This window comes from Panthera leo, chromosome A3, assembly GCF_018350215.1.
Source record: "Panthera leo isolate Ple1 chromosome A3, P.leo_Ple1_pat1.1, whole genome shotgun sequence".
Taxonomy (NCBI): domain Eukaryota; kingdom Metazoa; phylum Chordata; class Mammalia; order Carnivora; family Felidae; genus Panthera; species Panthera leo.
The window spans coordinates 52,187,970-52,206,544 of NC_056681.1; the positions used below are offsets into that span (position 1 = coordinate 52,187,970).

Sequence of the window (18,575 nt, forward strand, 5' to 3'; positions counted from 1 at the left end):
ATCAATGATTAACTTTATGTAGTTGTACTACATGTAAATATGAACACATATACTTTAAGAATATATCTTAACTATGACTTTTTATAAGTCTAATTTAGTTAACTTCTGGAAACTATTTGCTCAGTTCTGAAAAGCATTTTCTAAAGCACAAATTACATATAAAACCTATGTTAAGTGCTTCAGGAATTATGATAAGATATAGTAAGTTCCTAAGCTCAAACCGTCTAAAAATGAAATTGGGGGATATAACATTTCACAGGATAACATAAAGCAAAATATAAATGTATGAAAGAAATACAAAAGGCTACAGAGATCCACAGGAGCCAAAGGTTATATAAAGTTCGCACAGGACAAAAAAAAAATTCATAGAATAGGAAACACTGAAGATTAGGAAGGATTCCCAGACGTGGGCATGATGGCGGGAGTGCGAGGGCATGAAAGGAGATTTCCTTTAGAGATGAGATATACAGTTACAGAGTGGGGATAAATGTTGGAGGGGTTTCAGATTAAGATGTGTGTTGCTAATTTATTAAGCAACCTCCCCCCGCCCCCACTTGCCCCCAGAACATTGTCTGGACGTTTTATCTTTTTCCTACTCTACCACATCTCCTTAGCCCAGCCTTCCAAGGCCCTTCATGCCATTAGCCTGGCGGCTTTTGGCAGATTCTACACCATTCCATTTAATCCAATATGTTGGCAGACCAATCTTCCCCCACTGTCTTTAAAAAGGGTCCCAATACATTCTTCATGTACTTCATGAACTGGATCAAAAATGTCTTCCTAATTATACCTCACTTCTCCCTGGCAGGTCAAGCCTTTCACTCCAACTGATCAAGACCTCCAAAATTATGTTACTTCTTTTAACTTTTGCTTGTACCATGGCTGCATAAAGGAATACTCTTTCCTTGTCTGCTTTAAATCTCCAAACCTTACCTTCAGGACTCACCTTGAGCCCCAACTTGTAATTGTTTCAGTCTAGAGAATCTCTCTCCTCTGAACTCTAGTACTCACTTCCTGTACCATTTATTTCTATACTTATTTATTGAATAAATATCTTTTTTTAGTTTTTCCAAGGTATCAATCAATCTTCTTTCAGTTTAGTTGATGATCAAACATACACGTAATCACTAATTCATAAAACCAAATGTTTGTAGAAGCAAGATGGCGGCGTAGGAGGATGCTGGGCTCACCGTGTCCTGCTGGTCACTTAGATTCCACCTACACCTGCCTAAATAACCCAGAAAACTGCCAGAAGACTAGCAGAACAGAGTCTCCGGAGCCAAGCGCAGACGAGAGGCCCACGGAAGAGGGTAGGAAGGGCAGCGAGGCGGAGCCTGCTACACGGACTGGCAGGAGGGAAACGGGCGGAGGGGCAACCGCCGGCCAAGCAGAGGCCCCGAATCTGGCTTGCAAAAGGGGAGGGGCCGGACGGAGTGTGTTCAGACAGCAAGCGGGACTTATCATCTGCTCGGAGAGCCGGAGGACTGGAGGACAACAGGAGGGAGAGTTGTTGAGCCCCGGACAACAGAGCTCAGCTTGGCTAGGAACAGAGGTGCTCTCCAGTGCCATCCCCCTAGTCCATCCCCCAGCCAAAATCCCAAAGGGAACCAGTTCCTGCCAGGGAACTTGCTTGCAACTAGCAAACACCCAAAGTTGTGCTTCTGCGGATCCATCCGTCCAGCGGCGGGTCTGACTCCTCCGGTGCCGCAGGGCCCCTCCCGAAGCAGATCACCGAAGGATAAGCGAGCTGAGCCTGCGCCTCCCACCCCTGTGCACCTTGCCGATCCACCCCAGCTAATACACCAGATCCCCAGCACCACAGGCCTGGCAGTGTGCAAGTAGCCCAGAGGGGCCACACCACCCCACAGTGAATCCTGCCCCTAGGAGAGGGGAAGAGAAGGTACACACCAGTCTAACTGTGGCCCCAGCAGTGGGCAGGGGGCAGACATTAGGTCTGACTGCCGCCCTGCCCACCAAATCCAGTTATTCAAGACAGCACAGGGGAAGTGCCCTGCAGGTCTGCACCACTCCAGAGACTATCCAAAATGACCAAATGGAAGAATTCCCCTCAAAAGAATCTCCAGGAAATAACAACAGCTAATGAACTGATAAAAAAGGATTTAAACAATATAACAGAGTGTGAATTTAGAATAATAGTCATGAAATTAATCGCTGAGCTTGAAAACAGTATAGAGGACAGCAGAAAATCTATTGCTACAGAGATCAAGGGACTAAGGAATAGTCAGGAGGAGCTAAAAAATGCTATAAACGAGCTGCGAAACAAAATGGAAATGACTACGGCTCGGATTGAAGAGGCAGAGGAGAGAATAGGTGAACTAGAAGACAAAATTATGGAAAAAGAGGAAGCTGAGAAAAAGAGAGATAAAAAAATCCAGGAGTATGAGGGGAAAATTAGAGAACTAAGTGATGCACTAAAGAGAAATAATCTACGCATAACTGGTATTCCAGAGGAGGAAGAGAGAGGGAAAGGTGCTGAAGGTGTACTTGAAGAAATCGTAGCTGAGAACTTCCCTGATCTGGGGAAGGAAAAAGACATTGAAATCCAAGAGGCACAGAGAACTCCCTTCAGATGTAACTTGAATCGATCTTCTGCACGACATATCATAGTGAAACTGGCAAAATACAAGGATAAAGAGAAAATTCTGAAAGCAGCGAGGGATAAATGTACCCTAACATATAAAGGGAAACCGGTAAGACTTGTGACGGATCTCTCTTCTGAAACTTGTCAGGCCAGAAAGGAATGGCAGGAGATCTTCAATGTGAACAACAGAAAAAATATGCAGCTGAGAATCCTTTATCCAGCAAGTCTGTCATTTAGAATAGAAGGAGAGATAAAGGTCTTCCCAAACAAACAAAAACTGAAGGAATTCGTCACCACTAAACCAGCCCTACAAGAGATCCTAAGGGGGATCCTGTGAGACAAAGTACCAGAGACATCACTACAAGCATAAAACATACACACATCACAATGACACTAAACCCATATCTTTCTATAATAACACTGAATGTAAATGGACTAAATGTGCCAACCAAAAGACATAGGGTATCAGAATGGATAAAAAAACAAGACCCATCTATTTGCTGTCTACAAGAGACTCATTTTAGACCTGAGGACACCTTCAGATTAAGAATGAGGGGATGGAGAACTATTTATCATGCTCCTGGAAGTCAAAAGAAAGCTGGAGTAGCCATACTTATTTCAGACAAACTAGACTTTAAATTAAAGGCTGTCACAAGAGATGAAGAAGGGCATTATATAATAATTACAGGGTCTATCAATCAGGAAGAGCTAACAATTATAAATGTCTGTGCACCGAATATGGGAGCCCCCAAATAAATAAAACAATTACTCATAAACATAAGCAACCTTATTGATAAGAATGTGGTAATTGCAGGGAACTTTAACACTCCACTTACAGAAATGGATAGATCATCTAGACACATGGTCAATAAAGAAACAGGGGCCCTGGGGCGCCTGGGTGGCTCAGTCGGTTGAGCACCGGCTTCAGCTCAGGTCACGATCTCACGGTCCGTGAGTTCGAGCCCCGCGTCGGGCTCTGTGCTGACAGCTCAGAGCCTGGAGCCTGTTTCGGATTCTGTGTCTCCCTCTCTCTCTGACCCTCCCCATTCATGCTCTGTCTCTCTCTGTCTCAAAAATAAGTAAACGTTAAAAAAAAAAAATTAAAAAAAAAAAAAAAAGAAACAAGGGCTCTGAATGATAATTGGATCAGATGGACTTGACAGATATATTTAGAACTCTGCATCCCAAAGCAACAGAATATACTTTCTTCTCGAGTGCACATGGAACATTCTCCAAGATAGATCACATACTGGGTCACAAAACAGCCCTTCGTAAGTATACAAGAATTGAAATCATACCATACATACTTTCAGACCACAATGCTATGAAGCTTGAAATCAACCACAGGAAAAAGTCTGGAAAACCTCTAAAAGCATGGAGGTTAAAAAACACCCTACTAAAGAATGAATGGGTCAACCAGGCAATTAGAGAAGAAATTAAAAAATATATGGAAACAAACGAAAATGAAAATACAACAATCCAAACGCTTTGGGATGCAGCGAAGGCAGTCCTGAGAGGAAAATACATTGCAATCCAGGTCTATCTCAAGAAACAAGAAAAATCCCAAATACAAACTCTAACAGCACACCTAAAGGAAACAGAAGCAGACCTAAACCCAGCATAGAAGAGAAATAATAAAGATCAGAGCAGAAATAAACAATATAGAATCTAAAAAAACTGTAGAGCTGATCAACGAAACCAAGAGTTGGTTTTTTGAAAAAAAAAAAACAAAATTGATAAATCTCTAGCCAGGCTTCTCAAAATGAAAAGGGAGATGGCCCAAATAGATAAAATCATGAATGAAAATGGAATTATTACAACCAATCCCTCAGAGATACAAGCAATTATCAGGGAATACTATGAAAATTTATATGCCGAAACACTGGACAATCTGGAAGAAATGGACAAATTCCTAAACACCCACACACTTCCAAAACTCAATCAGGAGGAAATAGAAAGCTTGAACAGACCCATAACCAGTGAAGAAATTCAATCAGTTATCAAAAATCTGCCAACAAATAAGAGTCCAGGACCAGATGGCTTTCCAGGGGTGTTCTACCAGACATTTAAAGCAGAGATAATACCTATCCTCCTTAAGCTATTCCAAAAAATAGAAAGGGAAGGAAAACTTCCAGACTCATTTTATGAAGCCAGTATTACTTTGATTCCTAAACCAGACAGAGACCCAGTAAAAAAATGAGAACTACAGGACAATATCCCTGATGAATATGGATGCAAAAATTCTCAGTAAGATACTAGCAACTAGAATTCAACAGCATATAAAAAGAATTATTCACCATGATCAAGTGGGATTCATTCCTGGGATGCAGGGCTGGTTCAACATTCGCAAATCAATCAACGTGATATATCACATTAATAAAAGAAAAGAACCATATGATCCTGTCAGTCGATGCAGAAAAGGCAGTTGACAAAATTCAGCACCTTTCTTAATAAAAACCCTTCAGAAAGTCGGGATAGAAGGAACATACTTAAAGATCATAAAAGCCATTTATGAAAAGCCCACAGCTAACATCATCCTCAACGGGGAAAAACAGAGCTTTTTCCCTGAGATCAGGAACACAACAGGAATGTCCACTCTCACCGCTGTTGTTTAACATAGTGTTGGAAGTTCTAGCATCAGCAATCAGACAACAAAAAAATCAAAGGCATCAAAATTGGCAAAGATGAAGTCAAGCTTTCACTTTTTGCCGATGACATGATATTATACATGGAAAACCCGATAGACTCCACCAAAAGTCTGCTAGAACTGATACATGAATTCAGCAAAGTTGCAGGATACAAAATCATTGTACAGAAATCAGTTGCATTCTTATACACTAATAATGAAGCAACAGAAAGACAAATAAAGAAACTGATCCCATTCACAATTGCACCAAGAAGCATAAAATACCTAGGGATAAATCTAACCAAAGATGTAAAAGATCTGTATGCTGAAAACTATAGAAAGCTTATGAAGGAAATTGAAGAAGATATAAAGAAATGGAAAAACATGCCGTGCTCATGGACTGGAGGAATAAATATTGTCAAAATGTCAATACTACCCAAAGCTATCTACACATTCAATGCAATCCCAATCAAAATTGCACCAGCATTCTTCTCGAAACTAGAACAAGCAATCCTAAAATTCATATGGAACCATAAAAGGCCCCGAATAGCCAAAGTAATTTTGAAGAAGAAGACCAAAGCAGGAGGCATCACAATCCCAGACTTTAGCCTCTACTACAAAGCTGTCATCATCAGGACAGCATGGTATTGGCACAAAAACAGACACATAGACCAATGCAATAGAATAGAAACCCCAGAACTAGACCCACAAACGTATGCCCAACTAATATTTGACAAAGCAGGAAAGAACATCCAATGGAAAAAAGACAGTCTCTTTAACAAATGGTGCTGGGAGAACTGGACAGCAACATGCAGAAGATTGAAACTAGACCACTTTCTCACACCATTCACAAAAATAAACTCAAAATGGATAAAGAACCTGAATGTGAGACAGGAAACCATCAAAACCCTAGAGGAGAAAGCAGGAAAAACCTCTCTGACCTCAGCCTCAGCAATTTCTTACTTGACACATCTCCAAAGGCAAGGGAATTAAAAGCAAAAATGAACTACTGGGACCTTATGAAGATAAAAAGCTTCTGCACAGCAAAGGAAACAACCGACAAAACTAAAAGGCAACCAACGGAATGGGAAAAGATATTTGCAAATGACATATCGGACAAAGGGCTAGTATCCAAAACCTATAAAGAGCTCACCAAACTCCACACCCGAAAAACAAATAATCCAGTGAAGAAATGGGCAGAAAACATGAATAGACACTTCTCTAAAGAAGACATCCGGATGGCCAACAGGCACATGAAAAGATGCTCAACGTCGCTCCTCATCAGGGAAATACAAATCAAAACCATACTCAGATATCCCCTCACGCCAGTCAGAGTGGCCAAAATGAACAAATCAGGAGACTATAGATGCTGGAGAGGATGTGGAGAAATGGGAACCCTCTTGCACTGTTGGTGGGAATGCAAATTGGTGAAGCCACTCTGGAAAACAGTGTGGAGGTTCCTCAAAAAATTAAAAATAGACCTTCCCTATGACCCAGCAATAGCACTGCTAGGAATTTACCCAAGGGATACAGGAGTACTGATGCATAGGGGCACTTGTACCCCAATGTTTATAGCAGCACTCTCAACAATACCCAAATTATGGAAAGAGCCTAAATGTCCATCAACTGATGAATGGATAAAGAAATAGTGGTTTATATACACAATGGAGTACTACGTGGCAATGAGGAAGAATGAAATATGTCCCTTTGTAGCAACATGGATGGAACTAGAGAGTGCTATGCTAAGTGAAATAAGCCATACAGAGAAAGACAGATACCATATGTTTTCACTCTTATGTGGATGCTGAGAAACCTAACAGAAACCCATGCTGGAGGGGAAGGAAAAAAAAAAAAAAAAGAGGTTAGAGTGGGAGAGAGCCAAAGCATAAGAGACCCTTAAAAACTGAGAACAAACTGAGGGTTGATGGGGGGTGGGAGAGAGGGGAGGGTGGGTGATGGGTATTGAGGAGGGCACCTTTTGGGATGAGCACTGGGTGTTGTATGGAAACCAATTTGACAATAAATTTCATATATTGAAAAACAACAACAACAACAAAAGAACCCCAAATTTTTTATTGAAGGAATATAATCTAGAGTTCTACCATTCAATTTGCACCAAGAACACAGTTGGAAAATATGGTATATATATAAGAAGAGATACATGCATAGTGAATTGGCTGGAAACTCTACAGTCGTTTCGATTATCTGAATATGTTATTTTTCCCCCCCTGGATGCAGGCAGATATCAGAACACTGCATATGTGGCTTCATTCCTTTGTTTATTCATGGAATCACATTTATTCAGCTGTGATTTGGCTACACGTTGAATGAAGTACCCATTATGAAACATTCATGGGAGATTTGTTACTTTATTTATTGTGGGGATGCCATTGAAAATACAAATCTGGATTATCTGGATTATCAGTGGTTTCTGTTAAAAGTAAATATAAAATGGATACTGGGTTTGAAAATTCCCCGAGCAGACAAAACCATTTAAGTCATATAACTGAAACTTATTTAGCTTATTGTGCAAAACAAGTGAACTTGTCATCTGGGAACCCCCATTGTAATAACCAATCATTGTAAAGGTTAAATTTACTTATTTTCACTTTACAAGCCAATCCTGTAAGGTAATACCCCTGGTCTATCAGTCTCTGAATTTGAAAACTCCCATTTTGTGAAATGGTCTTACATGCACACGAGATTCTTACTAAATATTATTTATTGATTTGGTGGCTTTAATTTTTGCTATTTCTGGATGTTTGACATTCCTAAGGTAGCATTAGCTTCAAAATCACATATGAGACTATTGAAAACACAGATTTTATTAAAAAAAACCTTTTTTTTACATTTATTTTTATTTTTGAGAGACAGAGGGCAAACAGGGGAGGGGAAGAGAGAGAGAAAGATACAGAATCAGAAGCAGGCTCTCAGCTATCAGCACAGGCCCCAACGGGGGGTTTGAACCCACAATCATGAGACCATGACCTGAGGTAAAGTCAGACACTCAACCAAGCCACCCAGGTATGCCTGGAAAACACAGATTTTAATGCCCCACACTTTAAGATTCTGATTCTTTACATCTGTGCCTGGGCTTTCTAAAAAGCTCTCCAATACTGTGTGATATTCAAGTTAGGTCTGGGACCATTCAAGTTATGGTCTGGGACCACATAACACAGTGTTTCTTTTATAAAAATGTCTTCAAAAAAATTTTTTTTTTCATTTATTTATTTTTCATGGACAGAGAGACAGAGCACAAGTGGGGGAGGGGCAGAGAGAGGAGACACAGAATCCAAAGCAAGCTTCAGGCTCTGAGCTGTCAGCACAGAGCCTGATGCAGGGCTTGAACTCACAAACCGTGAGGTCATGACCTGAGCCGAGGTTGGATGCTTAACCGACTGAGCCACCCAGGCACCCCCTTTTATAAAAATGTCTTAAAAAAAAGTTCTCTCACACATCTTAGTACCAGGAAAAGCTATGTTTCTTACAATTATCACATTTGTTTTAATATTGTGGCTCTTATAAACTCTGTACCTGAGACTGTTCCTGTCTTTGTATGGCTTCTGGGAAACTCCAAGCCAATTTATGCAGACCAACGTGATACCAAAAGCACACAGAACATACACTTTATGTCTTGATCTTATGTCTGACTTTACTGTATAGTCCTATATCTCAACATTTGCTTTTATCTCATTTCCTCATCATTTATATATCTGAAATATTGTATAGTAGTATCTTGGCAGCCACCTCAAATCATTTTATGGGACTTCTGCTTCTTGTCATTTGGGAGTAACAAGTCTTAGACTTACTTTCCACCGTAATCAATTAGAAAACTGAACAAAATATATGAAAAAAAATCCTGCTTTCTGACATTAGACAATAAGCACTATAGAGCTGTGATCCCTGAGAGAAGGTAAACAAGGTGAGCCCTATTACAGTCCCAGCTTTTGGTCAGGAGGCAATTTCTAGACTGTGTTACAGAAAGGGACTCCCAAACAGAGCAGTGGTCTTGCTGAGATTCAAAGAACAATAGCCTTGGAAAGAACAGTGTATAGGGAACTATAATTGGAACAATTCCCAGGGCTCACAAAGGGCTATAAATTGTTCCAACCAGCCAGAGTAAAGAGACTTTAATACATAGGCACTCAGTAGACATTAGAAGATCCCTATTTTAGTAGAGAGGCTAATCTAAATCTATATGAAAGGACTCTCTACACTTGTCCTAAAAAAAAAAAAAAAAAAGAAAAACAAGCCACAAAAGAATAAAACTGATCTATAAATGCCCGCCAAAGTTTAACTCTGTAAGTGAATACAAAAAATCTAGCACTCAACATGTAAAATTCACATCCAATTAAAAAATTATTTCCCATGCAAAGAAGCAGGGAATTATTACTGATTACAGGAGAAAAAAATTCAATCCATAGATTTAGAACAATAAATCACAGAATATGCTTAAAGACTGGAAGGAAAATATAATGAAGAGATAAATGGAAAACAGGAACAAAAAAAAACACAAATGGAATTTCTGGAGATGAAAAATATAATACCTCAAGAAAATATCACTGGATGGTAATAAAATATTAGACTCTGGAGATGAGAGAATTTAAAAATTACTTACTAATAGAAACAACTAGAATAGAAACTATATTCTATTTAATATTAGAAAGTATCCAAAAAGAAGCTCAGAAAGTGAAAAAAGAATAGAAAAAATGAACAAATTATCACTAATCTATGGTGATATATCAAGTGGTCTAATGTGTGTAATTGGAGTCTCAGGGGAAAAAAGAAGGAGGATTTAAACAAGAAAGAATAAAGTAAACAATGGCCAAAAATATGATCAACTTGAAGAAAACTAGAAAATCTAAATACAGCAAACAAATGCAAAAAACCACAAGCAGGATATAAACAGGGAAAGAAAACATAACAAGGCACATCATAAAATTCTATACCCAGCAGAACTATCTTTCAAAAATGAAGGCATTCTACCCTGAAAATGATGAAACGAAGGAATTCATCCCAAAAGAAAGAGGAGGAAGAAATGATAGGAAGGGGCTTAACCAACACAGATACAAGCAAGATGTCTGACCAGAATTAGAATCATGAAATAAGAATACTAGCTGGAGTCGAAAATAGATTAGAATCCCTTTCTGCAGAGATAAAAGAAGTAAAAGCCAGTCAGGATGAAATAAAAAATGTAACTGAGCTGAAATCTCGAATGCATGCCATGGCGTCAAGGATGGATGAGACAGAGCAGAGAATCAGTGATATAGAGGACAAACTTATGGAGAATAGGAAGCAGAAAAAAAGAGGGAGACTAAGGAAAAAGAGCACAATTTAAGAATTAGAGAAATCAGTGACTCATTAAAAAGGAACAACGTTAGAATCATAGGGGTCCCAGAAGATGAAGAGAGAGCAAAAGAGGTAGAAGGGTTATGGGAGCAAATCATAGCAGAAAACTTTCCTAAGCTGGGGGAAGACACAGACATCAAAATCCAGGAAGCACAGAGGACTCCCATTAGATTAAAAAAAAAACGACTGTCAACAAGGCCTATCATAGTCAAATTCACAAAATACTCAGGCAAGGAGAGAATCATGAAAGTAGCAAAGGAAAAAAAGTCTTAACCTACAAGGGAAGACAAATCAGATTTGCAGCAGACCTGTCCACAGAAACTTGGCAAGCCAGAAAGGAGTGGCAGGATATATTTAATGTGCTGAATCAGAAAAAATATGCAGCCAAGAACTCTTTATCCAGCAAGGCTGTCATTCAAAATAGGACAGATTAAAAGTTTCCCGAACAAAAATTAAAGGAGTTTGTGACCACTATACCAGTCCTGCAAGAAATTTTAAGGGGGGTTCCCTGAGGGAGAAAAGACTAAATAAATAAGTAAGTAAGTAAATAAATAAATAAATAAATAAAATAAGGACCAAAAGGAACAAAGACTAGAAAGAACGAAAGAACACCAGCAGAAACTCCAACTCTACAAGTAACATAATGGTAATACATTCATATCTTTCAGTGCTCACTGTAAATCAATGTATTAAATGCTCAAATCAAAAGACATAGGGTGACAGAATGGACAAGAAAACAAGATCCATCTATATGCTGTTTACAAGACACCCACTTTAATCTAAAGACACCTTCAGATTGAAAGTGAGGGGATGGAGAACCATCTGTCATGCTTATGGTCAATGAAAGAAAGCCAGAGTAGCCATATTTATATCAATCTAGACTTTATAATAAAGACTGTAACAAGAGATGAATAAGGGCATTTTACCATAATTAAGGGGTCTATCCACCAAGAAGACCTGACAATTGTGAACATTTATGTGCCAACTGTGGAAACACCCAAGTATATAAATCAATTAATCACAAACATAAAAAACTCATTGATAATAATACCATAATAGTAGGGGACTTCAACACCCCCACTTCCAGCAATAGACAGATCATCTAATCAAAAAACCAACAAGGAAACAATGTCTTTGAATGAAACACTGGACCAGATGGACTTAACATATATGCAGAAGATTTCATCCTAAAGCAGTGGAATATACATTCTCTAGTGCACAGGGATCGTTCTCCAGAACAGACCACATACTGGGACACAAATCAGCCCTCAACAAGTAGAAAAAGATCGAGATCATACTGTGCATATTTCAGACCACAATGCTATGAAACTTGAAATCAACAATCAGTAAAACTAAAAGGCAACCGATGGAATGGGAGAAAATATTTGCAAACAACATATCAGATAAAGGGTTATTATCCAAAATCTATAAAGAACTTATCAAACTCAACACCCAAAAAACAAATAATCCAGTGAAGAAAAGGGCAACAGACATGAATAGACACTTATCCAAGGAAGACATCCAGATGGCCAACAGAACATGAAAAATGCTCAACATCACTCATCTTCAGGAAATACAAATCAAAACCACAATGAGATACCACCTCACATCAGTCAGAATGGCTACAATTAATAACTCAGGCAACAACAGATGTTGGCGAAGATGTAGAGAAAGAGGAACCCTGTTGCACTGCTGGTGGGAATGCAAACTGGTGCAGCCACTCTGGAAACAGTATGGAGTTTCCTCAAAAAAGTAAAAATAGAACTACCCTATGAACCAGCAATTGCACTACTAGGTATTTATCCAAGGGATACAGGTGTGCTGTTTTGAAGGGACACATGCACCCCAATGTTTATAGCAGCACTAGCAACAACAATCAAAGTATGGAAGGAGCCCAAACGTCCACAGATGGATAAATGGATAAAGAAGATGTGGTATATATAGACAATGGAGTATTACTCAGCCACCAAAAAGAATGAAATCTTGCCATTTGCAAGTATGTGGATGGAACTAAAGGTATTATGCTAAGCAAAATTAGTCAGAGAAAGACAAATATCATATGACTTCACACTGAGGACTTTAAGACACATACCAGATGAACACAAGGGAAGGGAAGGAAAAGTAATATAAAAACAGGGAGGGGGAAAAACATAAGACTCTTAAACATGGAGAACAAACAGAGGGTTACTTGAGGGGTTGTGGGAGGGAGGGGGGGATGGGCTAAATGGGTAACAGGCATTATGGAATCTACCCTGAAATCATTGTTGTATTATATAGTAACTAACTTGGATGTAAAAAAAAAAAAAGAATAAAATTTTACAGTTAAGAAAAAAATGAAGGCAATTTTTTGGGGATGAAAGACATGACAGAATTCAATACCTACAGCCCACAGTACAAGATATGTTAAAGGAAGTCCTTCAGGCAAAAGGAAAGTCATACTTGATGAAATCTGGATATACATGAAATGAAGAGCAACAGAGATGGTAAATATGTGGGTAAATAGTTAAAAAAAATTTTTCTAGTTTTTTACTTCTTTAAAACAGGGATTGGAAAATGTTTTACATGGTGAGGTAATAAATATTATAGTGTTGCAGGTGATACAGTATCTGTTACAACTACTCAACTATGCTGTTATAGCATGAAAGTAGCCATAAGTGATACACACAAATGTACATGGCAATGTTTCAATAAAACCTTTATATATATATTTATATATATATATATATAAATATATAAATATATAAATATATAAATATATAAATATAAAAACCTACATATATATATATATGAATAACTGTGGGCCATGGTTTGCATATGTCTCTTTAATAAAGAAATATTTTTAAAGAAAAACAACACAGTTATTACATTCCTAACACATGTGAAAAACACGTGAAGCAAAACGTGTGATAAAAATAAAGCAAAGACCAACAATGGGGAAACAAACAGTACTGTAAGATTCTTATACTATATATGAAGTGGTATAATTTACTTAAATGTAATCTGTAATAAATTTATGATATATTATAAACCCTAAGCCCACCACTAAACACTAACAATGGTATAGTTATCTCTTAATAAAAGAGATAAAATAGCATCATATAAATTAATCAATTCAAAAGAAGGCAGATAAAAGAGGAGAAAGGACATGAATCACAAGAACAATAGAAAATAATCAGCAAGATAGATTTAAATCTAATCACATAAATATTTATGTTAAAAATAAATGACTTATATATTCCAATTAAATAGCAGAGACTGTCAGCTTGGAGAGAAAAGGAAGACTCAACTATATGCTATCTAAAAGGAGTATTTTATAGACTTAGGTCGCAAGCCAAAGGATAGGAAAAGACATGCTATGTAAACAATAAACAAAAGAAAGCTGGAGTGGTTACATTAATATCAAAGTGGACTTTAGAAAAATAAATATTACTAATAATAAGACACATTTCATAATAATAGAGGAATTAAATTACCAAGAACAAGTAATGATTCTAAATGTAAATGTAGCTAATTCCAGAGTTTCTAAATATATGAAGCCAAAACTAACAGAAATGAAAAGAGAAAGAAATCCACAGTTATGTTCAGGAAATTCAACATCCCTCTCTCCATACTTGATAAAGCAGTAATCAGAAAATCATTAAAAATACAGAAAACTTAAACAGTCACCTAACTTGATTTAATTGACATTAGTTAGAACACTCTATCCAACAACTAATACAGTTGAACACATTGTTTTCAAGTGCCTAAGGAGCATTCACCAAAACAAATCTTATTCTGAACCCTAATACAAAACTGAATAAACTTAAAAGGACTGAAATCATGCAGAATATGTTTTTTAACTACAACAGAATTCAGTTAGAAATCATTAACAGAAAGATATTTGAAATTCCTTCAAACAAATTAAATAACACACTTGTAAATAGCCCATGGGTCAAAGAAGAAATCCAAAGGAAATTTAAAAAATCTTGAGTGGAATAAAAAGTATAACATACCAACTTATGAGATGTGGCTGAAGGAGTGCCTGGGGATATTTAGAGCTTTAGGTGCATACATGAGAAATCATTTTATGGAAAGAATGGAATGTAATCACCTTAAAAAGAAGGTTTAATTGCTATTTAATGTTCCTACTCTGCTGACAACCAGCAAATCGTGGATAAGACCATTTCTTACCTTTGTATCACTCACATAGCAGGTACTTAAGAAATGTTTAAGTAAGTGAATGCATTATTCACCAACGCAGACTGTACACATTCAAACAAAACATGGTTTTACAACCCTCCTCGTCCTTAAGAATAGTAAGTATTGTGTGAAAGCTCTGGTTGGCAGTCAAAGACTGGTGAAATGAACAACTAATGTTGCTGCCCTGTGTTCTGTTATGATGAAATTATTGTTAAGTTAAAGTGAATTTTGTTTTACTCACCCATTTCTTCTTGCAGGGTTTCTTGTTTCTGCTTCTGAATTTTTATTTCTTGCTCCAAATCTTCTATCTTGCTGTTTTTATTAGCTAACTTTTGATTTAGTTCTTTCATCAAACGTTCATAATCAGCTATTTCCATATTCATCAATGTGGTTTGCTGGGCATCCTGCACATATCAGAAATAAAAGATCCACATAATAGTAGATCAGTTGATTTGTAAAACTGTTAATTGCATAATTATAAATTATGCCACAGGAATAAACATATTCTATTATGCTTTTCTGTAATATGGAAAGTTTACACATATGAACAAACTAGAAATTGGTACTTTCTAATTTGTAATTTTATAAAATAAAATATTTTCTAATAGTTTAATCTAACTTTCTCAGTTTCACTGAATTTCATCATAATTTTCATTAACCACGATTCATAGTTCTACTTATGGAGCTCTTATTTATAAAATATTAACATTGAAAAATTTTTTAAAATTAATTTATTTATTTTGAGAGAGAGAGAGAGCCAGGGAGGGACAGAGAGGGAGGGGTAGAGAGAGAATCCTAAGCAGGCTCCATGCTCTCAGTGCGGCTCAATCTCTTAAATCGTGAGATCACGATCAATAGTCAGACGCTTGACCAACTGAGCCACTCGTGCCCCTAAAATATTAACATTTTAAGCAGCTCTTACAGTACTTTTCTTTTTGGCCTCATCTTTGAAGAAGTAGAGAAAAATTAGCCAAAGTTTTAAGTATAATACAAATTCCCATTTTTGACATTAATTAGATCTTCATGTGTCATAGAATAATCCTGTACAAAAAATGAAGTATCAAACCAAAATCTAATCATTTTTGAGCCTAGATTCTTCTGAAAAAACAGGACTGAGAGAAATAAGTTAAACTTGCAATTTTTTGAGGCTGACAATTTACACATGATTATTTTGGTACCTCAAAAACCTTATTTTTGACATATTTCCTTTCTAAACTATTAGAATAGTTTAACACTGTGAATATTGATCTTAGTTTTGAATTTAGTATTTTATTTTACCTTTCTAACCAGCTCTAATTCTTGCATAGTTTTCTGAAGCTGTTTCTTTTCCTTCTGAAGTTGAAGCTGAAGTTCTTCAAGTTCATTTACAGAACTGGCATGCTCCTGAAATTAAAAATAAAAATATTGCCACCTCATCCCCCCAAGCCAACTAGCATTAAAAAAAGGTATTTGTAAGGGTCTATAAAATGAATTTGACATACTAAAATACAAAAAAAGCTTGAAAACCTTTTAATATTTAAAAAATGTGCACCCCAAAATTATATCTTGGGATTCTCAAATTCATAGTTCACATACATTAGGGAATTAATGAACTCTGTTGTATTCATAGTCTTTCCTTCACTTAAGTAATATAATAAAAATATCACTATATAACAAATTAATCCCATGGGACTGTTTGTACCTTTATCTTCTGTTCTTTCTGAAGTTTTTCGGCTTCCAACTCTTTCTCTGCCACTGCTTTGGCTTTTTGGACTTCTAATATCTGTACTTCTAATAACTTTGCATTAGACTGTAGTGTCTCAATACGAGCCAGGAGATCTTCATTATCAGAATTTAATTTTTCACACTAGAATGACAAATGTTCACTACTGTAAACATGCAGAAAAAATGTACAAGACAGGAAGAATAAAATAATACATTATGAGATTATGGCACAATTTGAAAACTGAAGATTTCAAAACCAATTCCACATAATATAAAATCGAGAAGAAGTTTAAAACACTATTGTTAAAATAAATTTGGCAAACATTACAAGAGACCACAAGCACTGGCAGAGGAAAAGCAAAAAAGAAACAAAACCAAAAATACCCCAGGGAGCTGAGATTAGAGTAGTAGATAAGACAGGAGAGTTGCCAGCTGTTTTGTCATAGTCTTCCCCCAACAGGGGGGAAAAAAAAATGAAATTAAGTTTATATTAATTTTAATTAAAAGTTTTTATGCAAAAATACTGAAATTTAAACAGATTTATTACAATTTTCATGTTTGCTTTTACTCAATTTAAAATTACCTGAAAAGTCCTTTCAACCAAGTGGGTGTGTAAGGAATGTACCTCAACATAATAAAGGCCGTATATGACAAGCCCACAACTACATCATACTCAATAGTGAAAAGTTTTTCCTCTAAGATCAGGAACAAGACAAGATTCCTACTTGTGACATTTTTATTTAACATAGTATTAGAAGTCCTAGCCACAACAATAAGCAAGAAAAAGAAAAGGCATCCGAATTACAAAAGAAGAAGTAAAATTGTCACTATTTGCAGATGACAGGATACTATGTATAGAAAACCCTAAAGACTCCACCAAAAAACTGTTAGAATAAACGAATTCAGTAGACTGCAGAATACAAGATCAATATACAGAAATCTGTTGTGTTTTCTATACACTAATGACAAACTATCAGAAAGAAGAATTAAGAATAAACAATCCCACTTAAAACTGCATCAAAAAGAAAAAAAGTACCTAGTAATAAATTCAAAGAGGTGAAAGACTTAAAACTTTAAGACACCGATGGAAGAAACTGAAAATGACAGAAATAAATGGGAAGATATTCTATGCTCATAGATTAGAAGAATTAATATTTTTCAAAAGTCCAAATACTGTTATCCTGACCAAAGCAATCTACAGATTCAATGCAATCCCTATGAAAAATTCAATGGCATTTTTCAGGGAACTAGAACAATCCCAAAATTTGTACAGAACCTAAGAAAGCCCAAATAGCCAAAGCAATCTTGAAAAAGAAGAATGAAACTGGAGCTATCATGCTCCCCAATTTCATACTATATTATAAAATTATAGTACTCAAAACAGTATGGTACTGGCATAACAGCAGACATGCAGATCAATGAAACAAAGAGCCCAGAGATAAACCTATGATAATATGGTCAATTCACTTATGACAAAGGAGCCAGGAATATACAATAAGAAATGTACAGTCTCTTCCAATAAATGGTGTTGGACAAGTTGGATGTCCACATGCAAATGAATGAAACTGGACCACTACCTTCATCTTACACAAAAATTAACTTAAAATGGTTTAAAGATTTGAATGTAAGACCTGAAACCATAAGACTCCTAGACAATGGCAGTAAGCTCCTTGACACTGGTCTTGTCAATGATATTTTGAACCTGATACCAAAAGCAAAGGCAACAAAAATAAAAATTAACAAATGGGACTGCATCAAATTCAAAACCTTCTTTATAGCAAAGGAAACCATCAACAGAATGAAAAGGCTACCTATTGAATGGGAGAAAGTATTTGCAAATCTTATATCTGATAATGGGTTAACAGCCTAAATAAAGAACTTGTACAATTCAAAAGCAAAAAACCAAACAATTCAATTTAAAAATGGGCAGAATATCTATACAGGCATTTTCCCAAAGACATACAGATGGCCAACAGGTACATGAAAAGATGTTCAACATCACTGATTATCAAAGAAATGCAAATCAAAACCACAATGAAATATCATCTTATATCTGTTAGAATGGCTATCATCAAAAAAACAGAAACAGCAAGTTGTTGGCAAGGATGTGGAGAA

The 18,575-nt window shown here is 36.6% G+C and overlaps 1 protein-coding gene across 1 annotated transcript in view; it reads right to left on the reverse strand.

Annotated features, from left to right (window-relative positions):
* Positions 1 to 18,575, reverse strand: part of GCC2 (GRIP and coiled-coil domain containing 2) — a 65,474-nt gene that overhangs the window by 26,832 nt on the left and 20,067 nt on the right. The window contains exons 11-13 of the mRNA XM_042931843.1: positions 16,438 to 16,602; positions 16,035 to 16,139; positions 14,998 to 15,160 (exon numbers count right to left, since the gene is read on the reverse strand). Of these exons, the coding sequence (XP_042787777.1) occupies positions 14,998 to 15,160; positions 16,035 to 16,139; positions 16,438 to 16,602 (433 nt within the window). The remainder of the gene's footprint in view (positions 1 to 14,997; positions 15,161 to 16,034; positions 16,140 to 16,437; positions 16,603 to 18,575) is intronic.